The sequence below is a fragment of the Anser brachyrhynchus genome (genome assembly GCF_964034855.1).
Source record: "Anser brachyrhynchus genome assembly, chromosome: 14".
NCBI lineage: Eukaryota > Metazoa > Chordata > Aves > Anseriformes > Anatidae > Anser > Anser brachyrhynchus.
In genome coordinates this window covers 9,355,018-9,377,855 of record NC_137709.1, presented here as the reverse complement: position 1 = coordinate 9,377,855, position 22,838 = coordinate 9,355,018, and the positions used below count along the sequence as shown (strand labels likewise).

General features: G+C 48.1%; 1 protein-coding gene across 6 annotated transcripts in view; it reads right to left on the bottom strand.

The window, feature by feature from the left end:
- Positions 1–22,838, bottom strand: part of NSD1 (nuclear receptor binding SET domain protein 1) — a 63,020-nt gene that overhangs the window by 34,930 nt on the left and 5,252 nt on the right. For 5 of the 6 annotated variants that reach the window (XM_080555152.1, XM_080555154.1, XM_080555151.1 and 2 more), the window contains 3 exons: positions 10,780–10,915; positions 7,652–7,824; positions 3,135–5,715 (listed from right to left, as the gene is read on the bottom strand). In XM_080555152.1, coding sequence (XP_080411278.1) covers positions 3,135–5,715; positions 7,652–7,824; positions 10,780–10,915 — 2,890 coding nt within the window. The remainder of the gene's footprint in view (positions 1–3,134; positions 5,716–7,651; positions 7,825–10,779; positions 10,916–22,838) is intronic. The other variant, XM_080555155.1, reaches the window with a different exon arrangement.

Genomic DNA, 22,838 nt, shown 5'->3' with positions numbered 1-22,838 from the left:
GCCTAGTGCCGTGTCAGCCCGACTCCTTCCCTTCGCCTCCTCCCCAGCCTATCTTCTCACAGACTTCAAGAGCCCCGCATTCCCCGTCTGCCACCGCAAGCCTCTTTATTCCCTTTGCCTCCCCACAATACGTTCTACACCGAGACCAGGATGGCGAGGGAGCAACCCATCCTCCCCAGAGACTGCAAGCTGCCCAAGGCTCGGATGCCCTTTTCTTTGCGCTTGCACAACACCGTCACAAGGGAAAAGCCTGGCAGTAGGGATTTCCCCGGTACAAACCTAACAGCTCACTCTCACAACACCCAGCTCACAGCAAGCTCCGGAGAAGAGCTCCGATACCAGCGTACTCATCTCTACTCAGTAAGCTAGCAAGCTGATGCAAGTTTACGTCATCTTCTCACTTTCTCAAATACCTTTGACTTTTCCCCTTCACTAGTTTCCGGAGTTATCATCGTCACAGCAGTTCTAGTCACAAGAACATTTGTGGTCTCCTGGGAGTTTATGAACAAACACTAAATATTCTGTTCTTTACTCCTCTTCCCGGGTGGAAGGTGGGTTTTTCTTCTTTGTCCAGACACGTTTCACAAAAAAGCATTCCAGTGCAACACTTACACGAACAGGGATGTTGGACGAGACTGCTACACTTCACTGGGGCTTTGTGGTTAAACAAGCACAGAAGTGTCAAACTTGGCCAAAAGAGAAGAAAGGAACTTTTTTTTTTCCCCCAAACACAACTATTCTCAGCTACTATTAACCCTCTGCACAGGTGTCTAAGTGAGATCTACATTTCAGCACATACCCAGCTCCAGGCTGAGCGTCTTCACCAGGTGACTACCGAGAGCCTCAAAGCCACCCAGCAGGGCACGCAGCACTGTACCAGAGGAAGGGTGGCTGAACTGCACTTTTTTCCCCCTAAAGTGAACCCTGTACAAGAATCTTATATGCAATCTGATTGGCAATGGCAAATGACATACCTTAAAAAGATATTATTTGTATGTTCTCAGTCACAAATGCTACCAATCATCTTGTCATTTCTGCCTTACTCGCTCATTTCTGCCCTACTTGCTCGACACCCCACTACAGATTTTGCAGCAGAAACATGCCGGATGTTGCCATTTGGCTACGATGAGGACTTGTATAGTTCGAGCTCAGTGGAAATTACACAGTTGTGAATGCAATCTTTTGTGGCCCCTTACATGTCTGCCTGCGGAGGAGGATTAGTCACATCTTCTCAAAGCACTGGCAAAGAGAGGAAGCCCGTTCTCTTCTGTAAGTGGCAGTTCTAACCTCCAGCACCGTTCTCTCTACTTTCTGTATAACTGGCCTGCTCCAACACAAAGGAAGACCAGTTTCCACTGACGGACCTTTTCCAGCACTCACTCACTCCCTGCCCATCCTGCACTGGGGACACCGCAGCAGCCCAGACAGCTCCTCACGCACGGAGGCTCCGGTGTCTCCTTACAAACTCCAGGTGTGCTTCAAGGCTGGTGTGCTACCGAGGGCAGGGGAACCAGATTACACTACGGCTGCTGATCTGCCACTTCTGCAAGCAAACCCAGGCCCACGCGCTGTTCCTCTGCTGTTCTCCAGCCCGCTGCCCCAGGCCAGCCCCATGCGGCTCCCGCCTGCCTCCCGCTGCCGGTTCTCCCGGCACGGCCGCCTCGTGTCAGCTCCTCTCTAGCTCTCTCTGCAGACTTGCACCTTCACCAAGCTTCACGAGGTGCTGGGATGCTTCAACTGCAACACCATCAGGAAGCCACGAGAATCCAGTGGTGCCCTTTGCATAAAGCAGGAGCTCGCTTCGGCAGGCTGCGGCCCGGCCTCTCCACACAGCCCCATCCCAGAACAAAGCTCGGCTCTCCGCTCCCTCTGGGAGGACTTAAGTCCTCAAAAACACACAGCCAGAGCAGCCGGCGAGCGATTAAGCTTGCCATGATTTCAAAACACGACTTTTACCCAGTGCATCACACCCTATGGGCCCATTTTCTGCGCCTGCTGTGACTTGCCCTTCGCAGGTCCTGTGACCATGGGGCCAGATGTTGTCTTTGCACTGCACAGGCGTGCAGCACCCGCTTGCTGATGGCAAAGTACTCGTGCAACAAAAAGGGGACACGGGGAACACGAGTGCCAGTGTGCCCAGAGGTTCAGAACTCTGCCCATCATTCACGCTATTACCTGCAAACAGTTTAATTTTGGTAAAATCTTTGTAAAAATTCCATTTCAGTGAAATTAATGCGTTTCATTAATGCTTGCTTCCCCAGATTCTTTGCAGAAGCCTGATGAAGGCATGTGTTGAACATGGTTCTGCTGGACCTAGCCAACCTTTTCCTTTTCCCCCCCTCCAACCTTAGCTATCCACAATAAACTCACCCAGACCCCTGTGGGAGAGGCAGGGCTGTCTGACCCTGTGGACCCCTGAAGCATCCTTCTTCTGAGGCGACCTCCCTTTGGACGAGGCTGCCTCACTACCACGCGCCATATTCCAGACCCACCTCCATCCCAGACTCCCTGGCAACTTTCCCATTTTCTTCTCCCTTTTATTTTTATCCCTCAGACAGCCCCACAAGTGTTGCGAATGAAGAAATCTGTGCAGTTCCCCAACTCATTATTAGCAACTAATAAACCTCGCATTAAAATAAAAACAAACAAGACATTGTCTTGATGAAATACTATAGAACAAGTCAAAGAGACTATGTCTAAGTCAAACAGCATGAGGTGAGAAAAGGGGGGAAGGAGAGAGATCTTTTTATGATCAATTTCCTACAACTTTCTAGAGCTATCTATCCAGCTAAAACCAAGCATGTGACTGAGGGAGACAATATGAAGGTGTAAGTTAAAGGAAAAAAATCCTAGGCTTGGAAAGATCAAAATTTTACCTTTCACTGTGCAGGAACTAATTATTTGTTAAATATCTAAGTTTTCTAACCAAAAGCTAAGCAAAATCCCAAAGTCATGCCAGCTTCTTTGTTCTCTGTGCTGACAGAGAACCCAAAAACAACACGCTTTTTCTTCAGCTCACAGATATATACACGCCTCCATGTTGTCAAACAGCCCAAAAATCTGCATCTTATGCTTTAAATGAAAAATTATAAAATGCATAAATACACACTCTGGCGCAAGTCCAGCTCCCTTACCTTGTGCAGAGAATTCAGACTGGGGAGCAAAGTTGCCAAGCTCTGTTTCTGAGTCCATCACACTGTTGTTTGGCTTACCACATACATTCAAACGTTTCTCAACTAAGTCTAAATGATTCTCATAGTCCTGACCTGTTAGGTCTCCCTCACGCACCTTTGAATGAGGGGAATGCCTACGTCCCAAGCACTCATTTCCCTTCAGTGAAAAGCCATGAGAATTCAGGCCAAGGGGACTTGCCAAGTTTCCTTGTTCCCTAGATCTACTGATGTGCTTATTAGATCTAGCACTGCTTTGGTTAAAACGCTGCCATCGCTTTTTGGGTGCTACATGATTTATATCATTAGCCTCATCACCAAGAGAGCTCTCACTATTTGCCTCTGAATCCAAGTCTGGACTCTCCCCATTTTCAGCAGAAGTGCAGCTCTCAGTATTTCTACCAGCTTCAGGTCTCCTTCCAATACGACCTAAATTGTCATCAGATAAACAAGCAGAGTCTTCATCAGTTGAATGTTCTGTTAAATCAACAGACTCTTTCCTCCCAGTATCTTCTGCTTCATTACCTAGAGGACTGGTAACCGAACCGTGAACGCGGAATGCATGTTCTCCTGAATCTCTGGATAACCGACTTAACAACTTACTTGGCCCTCCTGGTTTTAAGTCCTTTCTGTTTGAAACTGTCTTATCTCCAAGCTTTGATGACTGCTTAGATTTTGAACAGTTGCGTTTGGACACGCAATTTGTGCCATTTGTCCCAGAAACAGCAGTATTCGCAGGCTCCCTCTTACTAGTACCAATCCCTGTTAACTTGGCTGGAGGATTGCGTGAAAATGAGGAGTTGCTTATACTGGAGTTCGCATTGACCGTTTCCTGGACACAATCTCCATTTTTTTCTATTTTATACGGGGGACCTACAATAGACAAGGATGTCAGACCACTCGCAGAATTGCTTCCAGAACCATCGGCTGTGCTGGTATTTCGATACGGGACTATGTTCTGACCAGTCATCAGTTGCTGCTCTTTTGCCTTACTGTCATGAATATCCTTCAACATCATTAACAAGGTGCTGAATCTGTAATTTGGCTCAATAGGCAAACGACCGTGACCAGAGGCGGAAGAGAAAAGTAAAGGTACTGTGGCCTTTGGAGTGCCAGAGTCACTAGCGTCATCATTCATGGACCGGTAAGAGAGCTCCTTCAGCTCCGACAAGACGTGTTTCACCACAGCCGTTTCTATTTCAGCAGAATCCCTGGGTTTCTCGTGCACGTTGTTTAACAGTTTCTGACCATCAACTTTTCCACTTCTCAGAAGAGAATCTTTCTGAAGGCCAGAGAAACCTTTGGTATCAGAAGAGCAGCGCTTCACGCCACCCTCCTCTTCTGCAAGAGAAGGCTCCAACCCAGAACCTTTTTCTTTATGTTTGCATTTTATACTCCTGATCCGGGGCAATTTCATGCTTTTCGGTTTTAAGGTTGTTTGATTTGCAACAGCAGACCAGGAGTTGTCCTTGGAAACACTTTGGGGAGTAGTGTGTTTGTTTGCTAGGGAAAGATTGTCATTTCTCACATCTGAAGAGCGCTCAAGAGTTGTCAATGACATCTCAGCATCAGAGGAGCCTCCTTCAAGCTCCCCATGTGCAAATTCAGCATCAAGTCTGCTGGTTACGGAACCTCCCAGAGGTTTGCGATCTCTGTACGACTTCTTCCTGGCCCTTCGGTTGCTCTTCTGAGAAAAATACATAGAAAGCTTAATGTTTCCACTTGACGTCATAGGAAATTCCTTCTCCACCTTATCTGAAGAATCACTGACTTCAAGAGTGCTAGAGGCTCTCTCTGAACTTTGGTCCATGGTATCCACATCACTGTTCCCACCATCCGAGAGGGAAGAGGATGAATCTGACTCTGTTTGCTTTTTCTCAATGCCAGCCTCAGACGCAGAATAGTGTATTTGTAACTTGGAGCTGCACAGAATGCCCAGGGAACTTTTCTCTCTCTCCAAAGATGCACTGGAAAACAAATCCCCTTGGAGCGTGTTCTTCAGAGCACCGCTTTTACAATTCTCATAGTCTGGTTTCAAAGTTATCTTTTCGAAATGTCTTTCTCCAAAGGAGGAGAGCAAATGGTTTTCCCTGGTGCTATTGGATGCCGTCAGGCTGTTCGCAATCCGGCGAAGCTCATGAGATGCATGCTTATCTGGTAGGTCCCCAACCATCATGTTTTTAACTATGCTCTCTGGCATTTTTTCTTTGATTTCTCCCTTGGAAGCTTCTCCTCTCATGCTATTCTTTTTTACTCTAGTCCTCTTTCTGCTGTCAGAGCTCTTTTTCACGTGTGGCTTAATGTGCAATTTTCCTTTTTCACTGGCTGAGTGTCTCGAGTCAAACGCCAAGGATTTAAAACAGCCATTCAGCTGCCTGTCCTTTTCGGCTCCAGGGCCATTGGCATAGTATTCCGACTGCACTTCCTTCTCACTGTCCAGCTCGCTGGAGTTCTGGCTGCACTTTTGATCCTCTGGCCCCCCGAGAAGAATGTCTTCTGCCTGTCCAACACTGACTTCCCATTTAGCCATAAATCTCTGGGGAACCTTAAAGTTGGAGGAGACAAAAAAAGAAAAGAAAAAAAAATGAGGGGGTAACCAACAGGATAAAAGTGAGATAGAGATGGACAAGGCGCAGAACAGAGTGACAATCCTGCATTTTGCATCTTTAAGACAATTAACATGGATTCCCCGAGACTGTACCTAGAGGACACAAAACACTCCTCCCAGGTAAATACCCCACACTCTTCCCAAGCCTAATAAAAATCCTCGTGCATTCCCAAAATAGCAAAACTGCAAGCACTGGTCTCCCAGGGACCAAACACCCTGGCATCCCACCACATCCCAAAAACAACAGTAGGCAGAGGGAATGCATATGGCATGGAACCCTGACAGAAATGCAAAGCAACAGCCCACAGGGCTCTCAATGCAACTGTAAAATCATTTTCTCAGAATATTTGCACAGACGTGTGCTTTTCTTGTTCTTGATTGTTCCTGCATCCCTTGAAATCAGGGCACAATTCAGCCTTCCCTCTCCACAAACTCACCGTGGTACAAGCATAAGATCCAGAGACACACACCTAAAACATAATCTAATAGATTCAACATATCCTTTATCCATAATTCTCCCAGCTTCAACTCCACCCTTAGAATAAAACCAAGGGCACACTGCATACTGGACAGGAACCTCTGCTAACATCTAAAAACAACAAGAAACTTTCTTATTCTGATTCTTATCTGCACATGTTGTTCTTGGCTGCACAACAGAAAACCAAATGCTTCACAACTGCTCCTAAAAATCAAAACCTATTCCATGGCAGGAGGAACATCTCAAATTTGATACTTTTCCCTTAAAAAGAAAAAAACAGCAATAAATTATCGTCATAGCAGATTTAAAAAAAAAGCTTTACAGGGCCCAGTAGCAAAGCAGAAAAATGCTCTGATTCAGTCTCCTCGGCTGCAGCCACACTGGTGCTACGATTTACAGACAGGATGAGATTCTAGCCACGAAGCGTTTTAATTCCTAGGACCAGAAATGTTACTTGGGAATGAGTTGTTAGGCGAGGGAGGTGAAAATAGAGGTAGCAAAGTTGTTAGGCAAGCTACTGAGCACACCCTTGAAAAAAGAAAATAAAGCCTTACACTCAGGTAGCTCACATCTGCAAGAGAAAATTTAATCCAATTGCTTTGCACTAACAGGGGTTAAGTACTTAACTGCTAATAAATTTCTTTAAAAAACAAAAACCACAACAGACACCATTGCCTAGTATGACTATCTGCTCTCTCACAGTAACGTGGTAGCCTGTTTACTTCATTTTAGCAATTCTAAAAAGTTAATTTCTGCAGCCACGATCCTAAAGACGTAGACCAGACTTGTGTGTCACATCACATCGCACTGGCTACAACTGCTCAGGGCTGTTATGTTTGGAAATGGAGATGATGCAATGAGCCACAAAATTCATTCCTACAGGCTCGCTGACAATGTTTTCCAAGTCAAATGATAAGTCCTAACAGGTTTCTATAAAGAGAACTATCGAAGCGGGACTAAAAACCCCACCGCTTTATCTCAGTCAGTAATCTAGCTCAAGTATGCAACTCCAGCTCGACTTCAGATCAGCCAAAAGGGGCTGCCAGAGAGCACAGGAAGTTCTTTAAAAGCGCACTGTAATTGGCATCAGGAGAGGGCTACGCTGCTACAACTCCCGTACTGACGGGGACCTGACTCCTCTGCCTCTCAGAGCTCTGCAGGGCCACAAAAGCAGTGGGTACACCCTGACATAAACATAAAAGGGAGCCCAGAAACTCCCAGCGGCTTATAAACCGTGCTTGTTAGGCGGATGCAGAGAATCGCTTCCCTGGCCCTGTTGCTGCAGTCCCTGCCACAAAAGCAAGCTGTCGAAGTACACCTCCAGACACAAAGGAATACTTTTCATTGTGCAGATTCAAGGAATCGAAATCGTATTAGAGAAAACAGATCTTTCACCTTATGTTTGTAGCCTTTTTCTTTTTGCTTTCCTCTTCTCCGCAGAATAGGCAGCTCTTCGAACTGGTGTCTTCCTTCAAAGAGGACAATAGCTTTGCCAGCCACCCAGGCTTTCTCGGAAGGTTCTCCTAAGGCATCCACATAGTACTCTCGGTATGGTCTCCGATTGGAAACTATTTTGGACAATTTAACAGAATTAACCCCTTGCACAAAACAGAATAAAGATGCATAACAAGAATCATATAAATCAGTTGCAATTTGACAGTTCTTTTTCCACACTTTCTGCTTAATAACATTCCCATTTGAATGCTGGCTCTAGCAATTCCCAGTCAGAACTCGGGGAGACCCCGACGAGCCCTGCTGTCTATTTTGTGTTGCTACTCTGCACTTCTGCATTTTTCTTACAGCGATTAACAGGTCTAAGATATCTGCCTCCCTAGAGCAACGACCACTGAGATTGCCTGCAAAACAATTTTGAAAAATAGCCAAATGTTGTTTTGTGTTTTTGTTTTGTTTTTTCCTTGAGAGAGGTAACATACTAGGCAAGCCATTTCTTCTTGTTTCTCCCCAATTAATAATTAAACAGCCCAGCCCATTTGACCATCAGGAAAAGACAACGGTGCACCCGCAATACTCAGAAATAAGAGCCTTTCGGATAGGATTTACTCATGCAGGTCATACCTCCCCCAGCACAACATATCCCATCTTGCTCAACGCTTTGTTAACAAACTCTTACTCTGGACATGAAATATGAAGAGCAGCATTTAAGTCAGCCACAGATGCACGCACACACACTCTACGTGGAGTGGGTGCGCTGGGACAAAGCGCCAGTTGTAACGAGTATTTCAATACCAGGGGCACTAAGGTGCAGATCAAGAGAAGAAAATCTTGAGAGCACAATCACAACCACTTGAGGATTTTTCAAAGACGTTTTCTGTGCAAGAGCTCTGAACAGGCATGATACACTTAGGAACTGAACCAGAATTAGGTATGCTGGCAAAAAAGGACAGGCTACAGGCATTAGAACAAAGCAAATGAGGCTTGAACAAGGGATATAAACTTTTCCCCCGCATTTCACTGCGGCGTGTGTTTCCTGCTGTCCTGGGAATACCTTCACTGCCTGAACACGTAGCCTAAACCCTGCAGCCCGGTTTGTTTGTGCTGCCTCTTCCAGGAGCGCCAACGCAGCACCAGCAGCCTGGCGTTCAGTGATGCCAGAATTAAGCTTCTGACCAAGAACATAAAGAGGATGACAAATGCTGGCGGGGGAAAAAAAAATCGATCCAAGGACAAAGATGACAGCCGTAGTCCATCCCATCTACAGCAATAGGACTCAAGCCACTGAGCCTCGGTTTTCCAGCTCCAAAAGTCTCTACGTCACTCAGCTTGCTGAGAAAAGGGAAAGTGCTTGAAACGAAATACCGTGCCTCGAACCAAGAGAAGAGCTTTCTGCACAAGTGATGAGTTTGAAGCAACCTGCCTTGTTTTGAAGGGCTGGTTCCCATGACAACGGGAGAGAGCTGAGGCAGGAGGACTGTGCTTCCTATGGTGCACGCAGAGCCCTGGCAGCTCCTTTTGCCCCAAAACACCACAGTTCGGATCCACCTGCTCTGCCGTTCCTCCCCTCGGGGAGGTGAGATGAATAGATTACATGAAACCACAACTGGAAAATGCAGTTTTCCCCAGAGTTCTCTTGATGTGAACATGGATAAAACATGACGGGAGAGTCTCTCATGTAGCTGGAGATTCGATCTTGCTGGAATTTGTTAATAGTATGTTTCTTCCCCGCAGAATTCCTTTATTAGAAATCGCCATACACAGGCTGAGGGGGATCGCTGGGCAGCTATATATATTAAATCCTGTCCATAATTTCATTGGGGCTGGGGGACAGAGGACAACAGGGGTGGATTCAGACACCACCTTTGATGGGAATTTGAGAGCTCAAAAGGGACTATTTGAATCTGCACATTCAGGATTACCCAGAACCAGATGAACGCCTCCCAAAGGAGGAAGAGGAAGGTGGAGAAATAGCAAGTAAGACTACAGCAACCACACTTGTGGACAATATGAGTGAGCACAATGTAGAAAAGGCCACTTCACGTCTCTAGAGAGACAGCAGATGGCTCCGAGCCTGTGGTCACTAGAAAAACGTCTCCTCACTCTCAGCACGTGGTTCTTTGGCTGCTGAGGGCCACAGAGCTGTCAGTGGCAGACAGCACCATTTCAAGGGGTTTCTGGTTACCCACAGAACAAAACGAACCAGAAGGGAAAACCCAGAATAAATAAGCCTTTCCATTTGTGGCAGTGTCCCCATGGCAGCTAGTATGATCCTAAAAGCAATGAGAGAGCTTTCAAATAAACTGCCATTTCCAAACCATCACTTTCCTTCTGTTCTCGATGACTTATCTGCGCTTCTGTCCTGACCTTGTGAGACTCCGTTCCTTCCTGTCTCAACCCTCTTCTTCCCTGTGCTCAGGCACATGCAGCTCTGTCTTATTTCCCTCCATCCCTTCCCCTCACACTCAGCTAACACACTAATGCCCTAAACATTCACATATGTGGTTCCATCACCAGATTTTTCCGATATTTCCCCATAAACAGCCCCCTGCTTCCCTGTGCCAAACAAGGCCAAGAAAATATTCACTTCCTCCCACACATTCACATCACACCTTCAGGCATTCAGCAGCTACGCTGTTTGACCCCACACACCACTTCACAGCCTCTCCTGCCTCCCCTTCCCAAGCCTGGCCGACCCTCTGTGTCCTCGCCGCTCCAGCCTACCCAGCTCCGCTTGCCCACCCTTTCCATCCGCTGCACTCCTCTGCCCTCACCTCTTTGATTCACCTCTCTCTGCATCTCTTTTTCCAGAGGCTGCACTGCCCTGCTCTCACCCCGGACACTCGTCCTTCTCATGCCCTGGAAACCAAAGCCTACAGGTCCAGCAGCTGCCTCTGCCTTCCATCAGCTTCAGCCCCTTCTTCCCCCGTCACCTCCCTGGTCTAGGTCTGCTTTACAGACCCAGGTCTTCAACTCTACAGTCTATTTCTTCACATCTTTCAAGGGCCAGATTTTTTTTTCCCCCATTAATAAAGAACTCCTCCACTTTGCGGTCTGAGTAGATACAGTACCTTTCATTTTTGAGTGACAGTCCAGCACTGGGTCATGACAAATTGTGCATGGCCACCATGGGCGTCTGTTGAACTTGGCCCAAACAAGATCCCCAACTTCATACTTCACTGGAGTAGGTTTCTTCTTGGCTCGGATCTTTGGGGAAAAACCAGAACACAAGAAATCACTAAAGCTCCAGATGCTTTTAAAGAGATTTGCCTCCCCCCTGTGCGCAGATTACATCTGGCCACCAGAGACATTTACATTAAAAAGCAAGTCCTGATTTTACTTAGTGACTCCTACACCTTCAAAGAACACGATCGCTCTCCTCATCCTTCTGAAAGGGTGAAACAATAAACTAGGGTTGGTTTTATCTTTTTTTTTCCAGTATGGTATGTGACCTCTGGTAAACGACTGCACTCCAACTCCATCCATTTGACCAGGTAAATACCTTGAGTCACAACTAGCACCGATGACTTCACTAACACCAATTTGTTCATTTCAAAGGTTGCGGCGTACAGACAAAGTAATAAGAGACAATGAAATATTCCTGTCTGGAAGGAGGTGATGAGAACAGCAAATAAGGAATCTATCAATAGGGAGGGGAAAAAAAAAAGAAAGTCAGTATGTACAAGCTAATGACTGTCTTTCTTCTTACAGACGCTCAGGAAAAACCTTCATCATAAAAGCATCTGAAACCAAGGGCAAGTACAAACAGAAAAAACAGCTTATGTTCTAATTTTTGGTTTGTGTGACCAGAAGGGCTCTTGCCCTGCCCCAACACAGCATAGCAGGGCTAGGGAGCAGAACCGCAGCCACCCCTCCTCTGTGAAACACGACGGAGGGACCTCTGCTGGGACGAGGACTCAGGAGCTTGCACGCGTCCTGATGAATCGAACAAGACGGGGTGCAGGAGGTTTTCAGGCGATACAGGAGCCCTGTGCCCGCCGTGAGGCACCCCACCTGTTTACCAGCACTTGCCGGGGACCCGTCCCAGGCGGTTTCGGCATTTTAAGAGTTCGGAGCAGTGCTGCAGGTTTCCCTGCCAATAAGCACCAGCAATGTGCTCCCCATTAAAGCTGTCATGGCATAAACACACACCTTCTCACTTCGCTTTTTCGCTCTGCTCACCACCCTTTGAGGCACGCCTCTTGCAATTCACAGTTCAACATCCTAGAGACTAAAACCCAACAGATCTAATAAAAGGTATATCCCACCTCGGGTCGAGGTTTATGGGATTTCTTCATGTGGTTATAGAGACTACAAAAGGATAAACTCCTCTGTTACATGAAAAAAAGGCAGGTAATTACGTTGCAGACTACATTGCTGGAATTCTTCTCACTCAGCCATCAAAAGCCACGCAATAACTTATTTCTGAACAAGAGCTCAGAAAGGCAACGTGAACAAGCACGGGGCAGGGGCTGCTGAGACCCCCTTGCTCCGCACATCATTTCACCGCCCCACACCACAGAGGGGAGCTTTCTGCACCAAAAACACACATCCCTGAGCAAGGGAAGCAGAGGTGCCAGCCTTGCTGGCACCTTAATCGTGGGTGCTTTTTGAGATGCAAAATTTGTGTGCTTGTTTTTGTTTTTTTTTCTTTCCAGCTTATGTGCTCTTCTTGTAAACATTTACCCCAGCTATTTACGCATTTTTCAACCCCAGGTCTTAAGGGAAGCATGAATATCATCACTAAACACATCTCAAACGCCTTGCAGAGTACAATGCATGTGCATCCTGCTGAAATCTGTAACCCGAGCGGAGTCAGCTGGACTAGCAGTAAGACTATGCTGGGGATTTGCCCAAGTCATTCACACTGATTCACCTGAGTGACACCCACAGCCCCTGCCCAGAGGCAAGTCTGCATTTAAATCAACCCTTTGTCACCCTCTAATGCCACACACAGCCTAATGGAAACGTGGCTTTCCCGAAACCATTCAGACAATGCTGGACAGTTAACTCTCTTCCCGAGCACTCAGCGAGCTTTCAGCAGCACTCCTGTCCCCAGCTATTCTCATGCCTCAGCATTAAGCACCACAAAGGCCCCACCAGTGGGCACAGAAGGCACCAGTCACTGTCTTGCACTATTTTCCCCATCTCTAGAAGCAGCAGTTATCGTCATTTCCAGGTACAATAAAATCTCTTCGTTTCAACCCTGCTGTGTGATCCATAATTGCAGCCCCAAAGCATTTATTTCTTGGGTCAGAATGTAACAAATTTCTTTCCTAGTATTTCCATTTACTATGCAAAGATCTAACCGTTAATAAATCCTGACTGCAAAAGCTTCAGCCCTGCAGTAAGGATGACTTACGTGAACCAGGGAAAGCCCCACATTTTTGAAGCACAGTGCCGAACTTCCGATGCAGCCCCCGTATGTGGTCAGGGTACTGGATGTTATTCCAGAGAGAAATCAAATGTTTGAGTGTTTAAATAACAGCAAAACTATGCAAACGACCGCATACCGGGTAGGTCCTGCTCGGTAACTCCGCTGCAGATCCCTCCTTTGGGTGCCTTCAGTGCAGGAGCTTGGGCTCCTGAGGAAGGGCCAGAGACGGCCCCGCTCCACCTGCGAGCACCGGTCTGTACTGCACGGTGTTCTCCTGAAGGAGCCACTGCTGCTTTGTTATCAGCTGTTTGGCGTTAATTTGCTGCTCGGATGAGACAAGCTACAGCCTGAACTCTAGATTATACGCAGTATTTCAGAGCACTTTGTGCTATTTTTGGAGAAAACAAGAATACATCTTGCGAGTGTTTTTCTAACCAAGCCCCCCCCACCAGCCAAGACCCCAAACAAGCACCGGTCCCTGAGGAAGGGACACAAGCAAGGTTCAGCAGCAGGACACAAATGCTTCTGCTTCGACAGCCACCTCCTGAATTTGTATTACACAAAACACAGCAGCCTTTGCAAGTCACTGAGTGAAGCCGAGTGTCGGCTTAGGGCAGTATTTCATGGGAGCAGGCCTTCTATTAGCCACGACAACTGCACAAGCGGCATCGCTGCACTCCTGCCATTCTCACCACAAGACAAATATGTAACAAGCATCAAGCAAGGAAAGCTTACGCATCTAAATGGCTTTATTATTGTACACATACGATAAGCCCTCGACCGTCTCTCAGCAATCCTCTTCCCTTTCAAATAACCACATCATTAAGCAGTGACAAAAATAAAGCCTATCCAATACCCACTCCGGCTGCGTCACCTCGAGCTGCCGTTCACGAATCCATTCACCTTGCTGGAAGCGGTGGCACAAAACACCACAAGCACACCCACACGCTGGGAGCTCCGGGGTGCACCTCTCACCTCTGCCACCTCGGGCGTGACTGCAGGCACCTGGGCATCCCAGCAGCGTGGCTGGGGACACAATTAACTTGGTAAAGCCCCAGCGAGACCAAATGTCACGCACAGTGGCAGGTGAACTATTGTCACAGGCCAAGACCCCCAGTGACACGCAGCCGAGCAGCCTGGCTTGCCAGAGGTTGAGCACCCAGCATAGCCCCACACACTTGAAATTCAGACCCGGAAAACCATCACAGAAAAGGTTGGCCAAAACAACCCTTTCACGGTTTATTCCTGCCTTAACTACAAGCGTGACGTTATTCAGTGAAGCAAGGGACAGAACACGCTCCTCAAGTGCGGCTGGGGCGGCAGAACAGACTGCGTGAGGACGTGGACAAGGAAGCAGGAAGCCGCTGATCCCAAGAAGAACACAAAGCCTCTGTCAGCCTGGTACAGGCACGAGCGGACCCAGAGAAAGCCAAGGAAGAAGATGGAGGAGGCGGCACACCCAAAGGATAACCGAGCACTACGCGTACACGACACCAACAGCAGGCAGCCAGGACTGCTCGCTTCCTCAGAGCGCCACCACAGCCCCGGACACACCTCGCCCAGCCCAGCGCCACGGGAGGACGGCGGCAGCCCAGGGCCCCCTCAGGCCTCTCCTTGCTGGGCAGCCCCTCTCCCACTTCTCCTCACAGCCCACCGGCCCCAGCGGCTCCCTACCCCCTTCCAGGTGGGGCTGGATGCCCTGGTGAGGGCCGGCCTCCTGCCCGCCACCCAGCTTTTTTCCTTTAAAGCTCAGTGATAAAGAGTTTTTTTCCTGAACAGGAGGAAATGACAAGTTCACCTACTTCCAACCCACCCCAGGTACTCCGCTAGCGCTGACCCTGAAGCTCTTTGTACCAGCCAAGAACCGCGAATAAAACAAACCCGGGACAGGGATGACACCTGCAGGTCCCTGGGGCTGACTGGAACACAACCAGCCCCGCAGCTGGCATCCCAGGCGCCACTCCGAGGACACGGCACGCCCCAAATCCTGCCGTTTCCCCACCACGCAGCAGGTTGCCCACCCTCTGCCCTCACAAAGGAGGGGCAGCACCTGAGGCACAAACTTTCTGTTAAAAGTGCCTCCAGAACCAGCCTGGAAGCACTGCAAGAAATTATCTCGAGAGCTTTCACAAGTTGGTGCTTCCCCGCAGGCAAGCTCAGGCCAATATTTTGCTTCTTACTCTTACAATCATTGAGTTAACTTACGGCAAAGCTGCTCAGCTCTGTGTTAAAACCTCAGCCCACTGAGCTCAGGTTTGTCCTTCTGTCCTGGTCTGCACAGCTGCGATCACTGCGGGCGCCAGATATTCTAACCGACCTAAACCTAAAAAACAGCTACGACTGCAGCTGGTATACAGTGACTCCTCCTCACAGTCAGAGACAGTCAAAAATAAGACTTCTACCACTGCCCTTCTCTTGGGCTCCCTTCCACCCTCCCACCCCTAAGCAATCTACTCCCTGTTCACTACTTTTCAGCTCCAGCACTCGTGCGCTGAGAAATGAATGAATACAGATAGAAGGAAAGACGATGGGACTTGGGAAATAATCTTTGTTTGTGAATATGTTGCATGAAAAAGATAAGAAGGAGATGAGATTAAGAACAAAACTTAAGGAACCAAAGTCAAGAATGGTAATTAATAGCTGCTTGTGATGAAGCCAAAAAATGAATTCCCATTAGGAGCGATTCTTGCTTTTTAAGTAAGCTTTTCTGAAATCAAAACCAAATCTGTCAAAAAGCAGAAAACGGAAAGAAAAATAAATTATATCTACTTCATAGCTCAGGAAGTATTTGAAACCGAGCAAAAAGAGGTCAAAGTTTCCTCAGTACAAAGTAGCACTACAAAGCAAACGAGCTGTGCAGCCTCCACAGGCAGGAGCGGGGATGCTGGCGCAGGTAGAGCTCAGCTGTCAGAGCGCTTACGGGGCTAACCCAGCTCGGGGAAGGGCTGAGCCCAGCTGAGGGAGCGAAAAAAAACAACACGCAAACCACAACACCTGTATGGTGAAACCATCCCCGCCCTCACCGGAGCAATCACACCGGCACTTCACTTTATGGCAAGCTTCGACGTGAACACGGATATGATAGAGGACTGCTGGAAAGCCACGGCCAGAACGTGGTGCTGCTCGGGGTAGGATGGCTGGGGGAAAGGATGTCTGGGGATCGACCTCGCAGCACCACACGGGGCCACGGGGAGCGTGCAGGGCACGTGCCCTGACCGTGCTGTGCTGCGCCAGCCCCCTCTGGCTCCAGCACAGAGGCGAGGGCAACGGCACCTGACCTACATTCAGGCCCGAAAAAGTATGCCGCCTCTTATCTGGGACCATCATCACAAAGAAGTGTTCAATACTCACTAATTAAATATTCACTAGCTGAAAATGCAGCGGGGGTTATGATACAAGCCAAATGTCTCTTATCTATGTGCCTGTGGACGTGCACTGTCTTTGGCTAGCCTGTAGTACCCTTGCCCAGGCAGTGGCAGCCTACAAATGCAAATTGTACAAATTCATGTACAAACTACTGTAAAAGGTTAAAATAAAGAGAGCTGATTGCATTACATTGGGTAGTTCATACATCCTGAAGCAACCGTTTCAGGTTTGGGAGATATAAACGTACATACTTAAATAAAGAGCACACTAACGTGAGAACACCAGGGCTCAGACACAAAGATAACTGGGCGACAGCATCTCTGCTTCACCACTTCGTTAATGGTTTAATCATTTTTATGATTTGAATAGAATGACAGTGCAATACAAAGCTTTGACACTTCAGCATCGCGGTAACCAGAAATGGGTCTGACAGCAGGATTTGAGGGAGAAGGGAGGAAGCGGGAGAGAAGGGGCACAGACTCACCCGGATTACGCAGTGGAGAAAAACCCACAGACGTGAAGATTTCAAACCACTGCCAGGAGCCTGAAGCAGAAAAGCTACTCCTGGGAACGCTCACACTTGCTTATCTGCATACATTTTAAATGATAAACTGAGTTCTCTTTAAATTTGGCTTCTTTTACCCGCACTGTTTCAAGAAAGGGAGGAACTGCAGGCATTACCAGAACCTCACAAAGTCTCACAAAGAAGTCATTATCAACAAATATTTTCTTGTATCAGTGAACTACAGATAAAAAAAAAAAAAAAAAACAACTGAAACCAGGTCATAAGATCTGCCCTCTTTTCAGCCTTATTTTTGTGTTTGGTTACACTGTCAGACTGTTTACAAGCAAGACGTCCAGTAAATGCAACATTCATTTTCAGAAATTAGGTTTCAAAATCCATGAAATGAAAGCCAGATTCAAATGGTGCAAACATTAAACTCGGTTATTCTCATCTGTATATGTGAAGTGTGCACTTCATGACAGGCTGTAACCAGAAGGAAGCAGGACCAGAGAACAGAGTGTACACGCACTGCAACCAGTGAATTAGAGCCTTAACAGCTAAAAATTGGGAGTTTGGGTCACATTAAATGAGGAACTGCCCACACTTTGGGGTTTTAATATAATTCCAGGGTCTTCTTTAAAAGCAACATCTAACTAGGGCTTTTAAGTGTCATTTCCCACAGAAATTATGACTTGCCCACAGGAGAAGGAGGTACAAAATCCCACTTCGTTATTCACAGTCCGAAGATGTCGCTTCCGCAAAGCTGCCAGCTCCTCAAAGCCAGCAGGTGCCCGGTGTGCAAGCCATCGAACCGTTCTTCCAAACAAAGCAGATGTTATGCTCACATCAAAATTTTAAAGTTTCATCTGCTTTTGCTGAAAACTCAACATTTTTGAACACTAACAGTGCTATACACTTGCGTTTACTAATTTCTTGATACTTGCACTCTGGCTCGTGCCCTGAGAAGGTTCGTGCTTCAGCCATCTGGTCCTGCGAACTTACACTTAAGAGAGGCTCCTTAACCCTTACGTCGTGGATCCAGCTTCTTACGTACTCGCGTTCATACTGAGGCCAGCCAACAAACTAAGAAGAATCTGATTTGGTTCATTGCTGCTAATTAACCTGTGGGCGGTCAGGGCATTGCCCAGAACAGCAAGTGTCTGAACAGGTGTTTGGGAAAACCAAACAAACCAGCACCAGGGCAAGCACAGGAACTATTACAGGGAGATAATCATCCTGCTCCTCGCCCTTCGTGCATTAGGCAACAGGCAGGTTACTATATTTCCACTAACAGTGGGAGCGTATTAATTAACGTCATTAATACGCTCTTGCTAAACAAAATGAGCATGGAAGCTTCAAGGAGGACTCGGGACCAGAGCCTCGCTGGGTGCTCAGCAGCAAGTGCCCTGACGGAGCTGGGAAAAGCTGGAGATTGTCAGTGTCCTGAGACACCACTGTGCAAGGAACTATTCTCCATTTAGTTTTTTAAAAAAACATTCTTTAACGAGTACATAACACTGTGTTGGGTTGCTCTCCACAGCTCAACTCTGCAAAAAAAACAATTCTGCACGCTTAGAACTGAAATGTTGGTCCCCAGCACAGGTCTTCCAACAGGTGCCTGAAAGCTAACAGGAATTACTCTGTTTTATTACCAATAAAACTGTTTGTTTTTCCTCAAGACCAGAGCAGTGTCAATGTGTGCTCACCACCGTCTGACACCACCTGTAACCCGCAGGACAAGCTCCCTGTGAGAACCAACGCCAACAAAGCCCTGCTCGGGGACCAGGAGCTGCCTCCCAGGGCAAACACCCCAACTGCTGGCGGCCTGGGGAGCACGGGGGGGCCTGGAAGGAGCCCCCATGACCACAGGCCGACTGCCTGCTCCCACAGCTCCTGGCACCGGCCGTGCCCCCAGGAGTGCCACCTGCCCTGTGGCACCACGCACACGGAAGCGGTGCCCATCCCGTGGCACTAAAAGGTCCTGCCACTCACCTGCGGGGCACACGCAGCTCTGTCGCTGTCGAGGCCACAACCAGAGGCTGGAGAAGCTGTGGTCAAATCGGCACGGAGCTGCTGCTCAGGCTGTGCTCAAGATGCAAGTGAAAGCCTCCTGGCCAGGGCAGCTCACCCGCAACTGCTGGGAAGGAGATGGCACACCAGGACTTCGCTCCTCATTATTTTTGCCATACTTCCTAACGATGTGGGTGAGGTAAAGCTTGATGCAATCTTAAGGGCAACCGCAGGAAGTCAACATGTCAGCTTTAGTGGATGCTTTCCCATCTCTCAAGGGAAGCACAGCACTGGGGTTACTCCTGGACTCACCAGTGCTTTAGGACACACACGAGCGCTGCGCACCGAGGCAGCCTCACCTCCGTGGGACATCCAGCCGCTGCTGCAGAACCCCTGTGGGCAGCCACAGAGAAACAGCTTCCTAATTCGATAAAACCAACGAGCAGAGAGGCACCAGCCTCTGCCTCCAGCGCACGGCAGCACCTTTCACCATGCCCCACCGGGAACCTGGCGGTCAGGGCCCCGTGATGCAGCACGCCAAAAAGCCCCAACACATCTTGGATGGCACCACCACACCTCGTAGCTTCCGACCCAGACCAGCAACCAGGGCACCGCGTGCATTTACGGCTCCCGGTAAATATTTCACCGGGGCACGGCGCAGCTCTCACTGAGCGCCCAGCAGCCACGTGGCCCCTCTCACGTTTTGCTCGGCACCAAATTCAGTGCCGCGTCGAACACTCACAATGGGTTCTGCTGCTCAGCCGCTTGCACGCTCGCGTCCGCAGAAAAATACTGCCATGCCACGAAACTGCATAAAAGAAAGCGAGGCTATTGTTGGTAGGTCTGAGTTCTCCATACAAGAGTCTGCACCTGGGAAGTGTTCAGGGGTGGACAAATCAATGGAGGTTGAAAACTGCTGCTCTAATTCAAAGCAGACTCTCTTACAGACCTTTTCCACCCATTAACTTGGAAATCCTGGCAATGCCTTCACCACCATAAAGGATTTAACTCCCATTTTAGTAAGCAAAGACTGCACTGCGCAGCACAGATGGCTCCGTGCAGACAGAACAAAACATATGTCATTTTTTCCTGGTATCAGAAGTGACATTAACTTGGTATTTATTTTTGAAAAATTCTTCCAGGACATGCCCCCCCTGGATTTTGAGTTTCGTTCTACGTGTGTTTCTAGTCCCTGCGACCTCCCAAATGCAAGAGTAACTGACTTAAAAAGAAGAAAAAAAAAGAAAGTGACTATGCATGAAAAGTTGTCAATCACGGACAAGAAAAACAGAACTTGTTCCTTAGAATATGCAACGAAAGTTAATCACCACCCAAAACACTAATTTTTGAGTTAATAATGTCTTTTTAAGATGCACTGTCTCAGTAATAATTCAGAAAATATCCCTTCTTTTCTTGGGGCTTAAGTGGCTTATTATGATCACATTCAGAGTTGACATCTCTTCAGTGAGCTACAGATTTGTTCAGTTAACACGGGGAAATTAAAAAACTAATCATCTTTACACACTGCACAGTTTAACCCCACTTCTGGAAGTAGGAAGCACCGAGGTCTACAGAAGCTGCTGTACAAGCACGAGGCGATCATCAAATCCGTGGCTCCAAGCACAACAGAAATATTTTGCCCTGGGGTCAAGAGCTGCCGTAACAGAACCAAACCGAGCCACCACCGCTAGTTTCAGCAAGGGTTTAGACGAACAGAGCTAGCATCATCACGCCCCGACAACAAAAAACCTTACAAAAGAGTTCAAGGTCTGGGAGACACAATTCTCTAAAAGTCACCAGCAAGTAAATACAAAAAGGAGGCAGCACGTGCTCTGAAAAGCACCCGAGAAAGGCAGTGCTGCTGCTGCTGGACGTTTCCGCAGAGCGGCAGGGATGCACCTGGGATGTACACCACACTCTGTACAGGCCAGAACTGAGCTGCCACCCAGCCAGGTGACGTCTACGCTCCTCCGGCAACAACCTAACCAACAACTGAAGACTCGACTAAGTTTTGACTAATTATTTGTGGCTATGTGTATTAACCAGGACATTGCCTGAACAGAATCTCTTAGCTACGTTTTTTTTTCCTTTTTAATAATTTAGAAAGCAGAAGTGAGAGAGGCTTTTGACATTTTATTCTGCGAAACCACACCTTCAAGTATCCAAAATACCTCCGTTCTTGCCATTTGACACAGCTTTAGAGATCTGCACGGCCCCGTAAGATCAGGGGAGGCATCTATCACCCAAGCTGCACATCGCACTACAGGTAGCCAGACCATCCGTATTGCTACAGAAGCCAGGTTATTTTCAGTAACACCGCACACACAAACAGAACCTAATATTAGATTAGAAAACAGACACAAACGAAACAAAAAGAGCCATCACGGCCACATACTGGAATAAGTACTCCCCAGGCTCCCTGCACAGGGGAGCTCTGGCTCGAGGGACGGGTCCCGGAGCAGCACTTACTGAACCACGCCGCTCCTCTCGCCTCAGGTGCACGCCTGCTGCCCCAGCATTTCCACCGCCACCTACTCCACCACCACACACGGGCCAGGCAGTGCTCTCACACCCAGGAAGCTAAGCCATTAAAAACCTCAGAATTTATGGTCAAGCCCTGAGAGAGTCCAGGGCAGTGCCCTAGCACGGAAACATCCCCCCACCTTCTTCTGGATGCCCACCATGGCTGAAGTCCTTTGCGCCCAAGTTTCAAAACACGAAGGCACTTCTAAATGACAGAACCAGCCACTTCACACCCAGGGGACGCCAGCCAGCTCCGCAGCCAGGTGAGATCCAGCTACGTGCTTTCTGAGAAGAAATAAATCCTTCCCAGCAGCGCAGGCTCGGTGGCAGAGGGGTGCGTGAAGCCAGCCACACAGGGACAGCGCTGCAGCGAGAACCTGGCCTCTCCAGCTGCAGACAAGGCTCGCAGGAGGTACAGCCAGCCAAACTGGATCGATTTCCCCACTAGGAAGATGTCAACTGCCCAAGGAAATTTACGTTCCCTGCTCGAACTACTGCAGTGCCTCTTCTATCTCAGGGATCTGCCATTACCAGCAGTTACGTGTACCACAAAGCAACAGAGCGTAGTAGGAGATGCCTTCAGAAATGTTTACAGGAACAGCAAACATCACGTGGCGTGGGTTCCTTTACTCCTAGCGAAGGGAGAAATGGCACTAGAGAAGCCTGTCAATAAAGGAGAACCTCAGTAACTCTCATATACAGGGACACAAACACTTTGTAACAAGAGTACTTTCCCACAGCTGCAACAAAAGTCTCAAGTTTATTATGGATTAATTCCAGGCTTAAAGAGATGACTTTGCTAGCCGTCAGTACTTCAAACATCTTCTGCGTGTGCGGTTCTGGTAAAACCAACCCCCAGCGGCCCTACGCACATACCCTACTCATTTCATGCATGCCCTACTCGCTTCGTGCATCCAGTCACTGGAAGCAGCCAACTTCAGTAATGAACGACCTGGCTCCTGATTTCCCTGGGCCTCATTTCCTCGCTTCTAATACAAGAACATCACACTCCCACAGAGTGGAACGGGACAACACCACCACCGGTATGCGAACGACAAGCAACACCAAGCGAGTTCCCCTCTCCAAGCTCTGAACATCCCGCAGCCTGAAGTCACCAGGGTCTTGGGGAAAAACAGCTTGTGAACGCATAACCCAAGCCTGCGCGTTGCATAACGTATATATATGCACAAGAGCAGCACAAGCGTACTTAAAGCCAAGAACTCTCAGCTTTCAAGTGCTCAGCTCTGCGAACCAAACGGCTCCGACATACTTTGTGGGTAGCAATTAAAAAATCAGCAACTGGCAAAGCGAAAGCAAAGTAATATGGTACCAAACTTAGCTAAAAATGC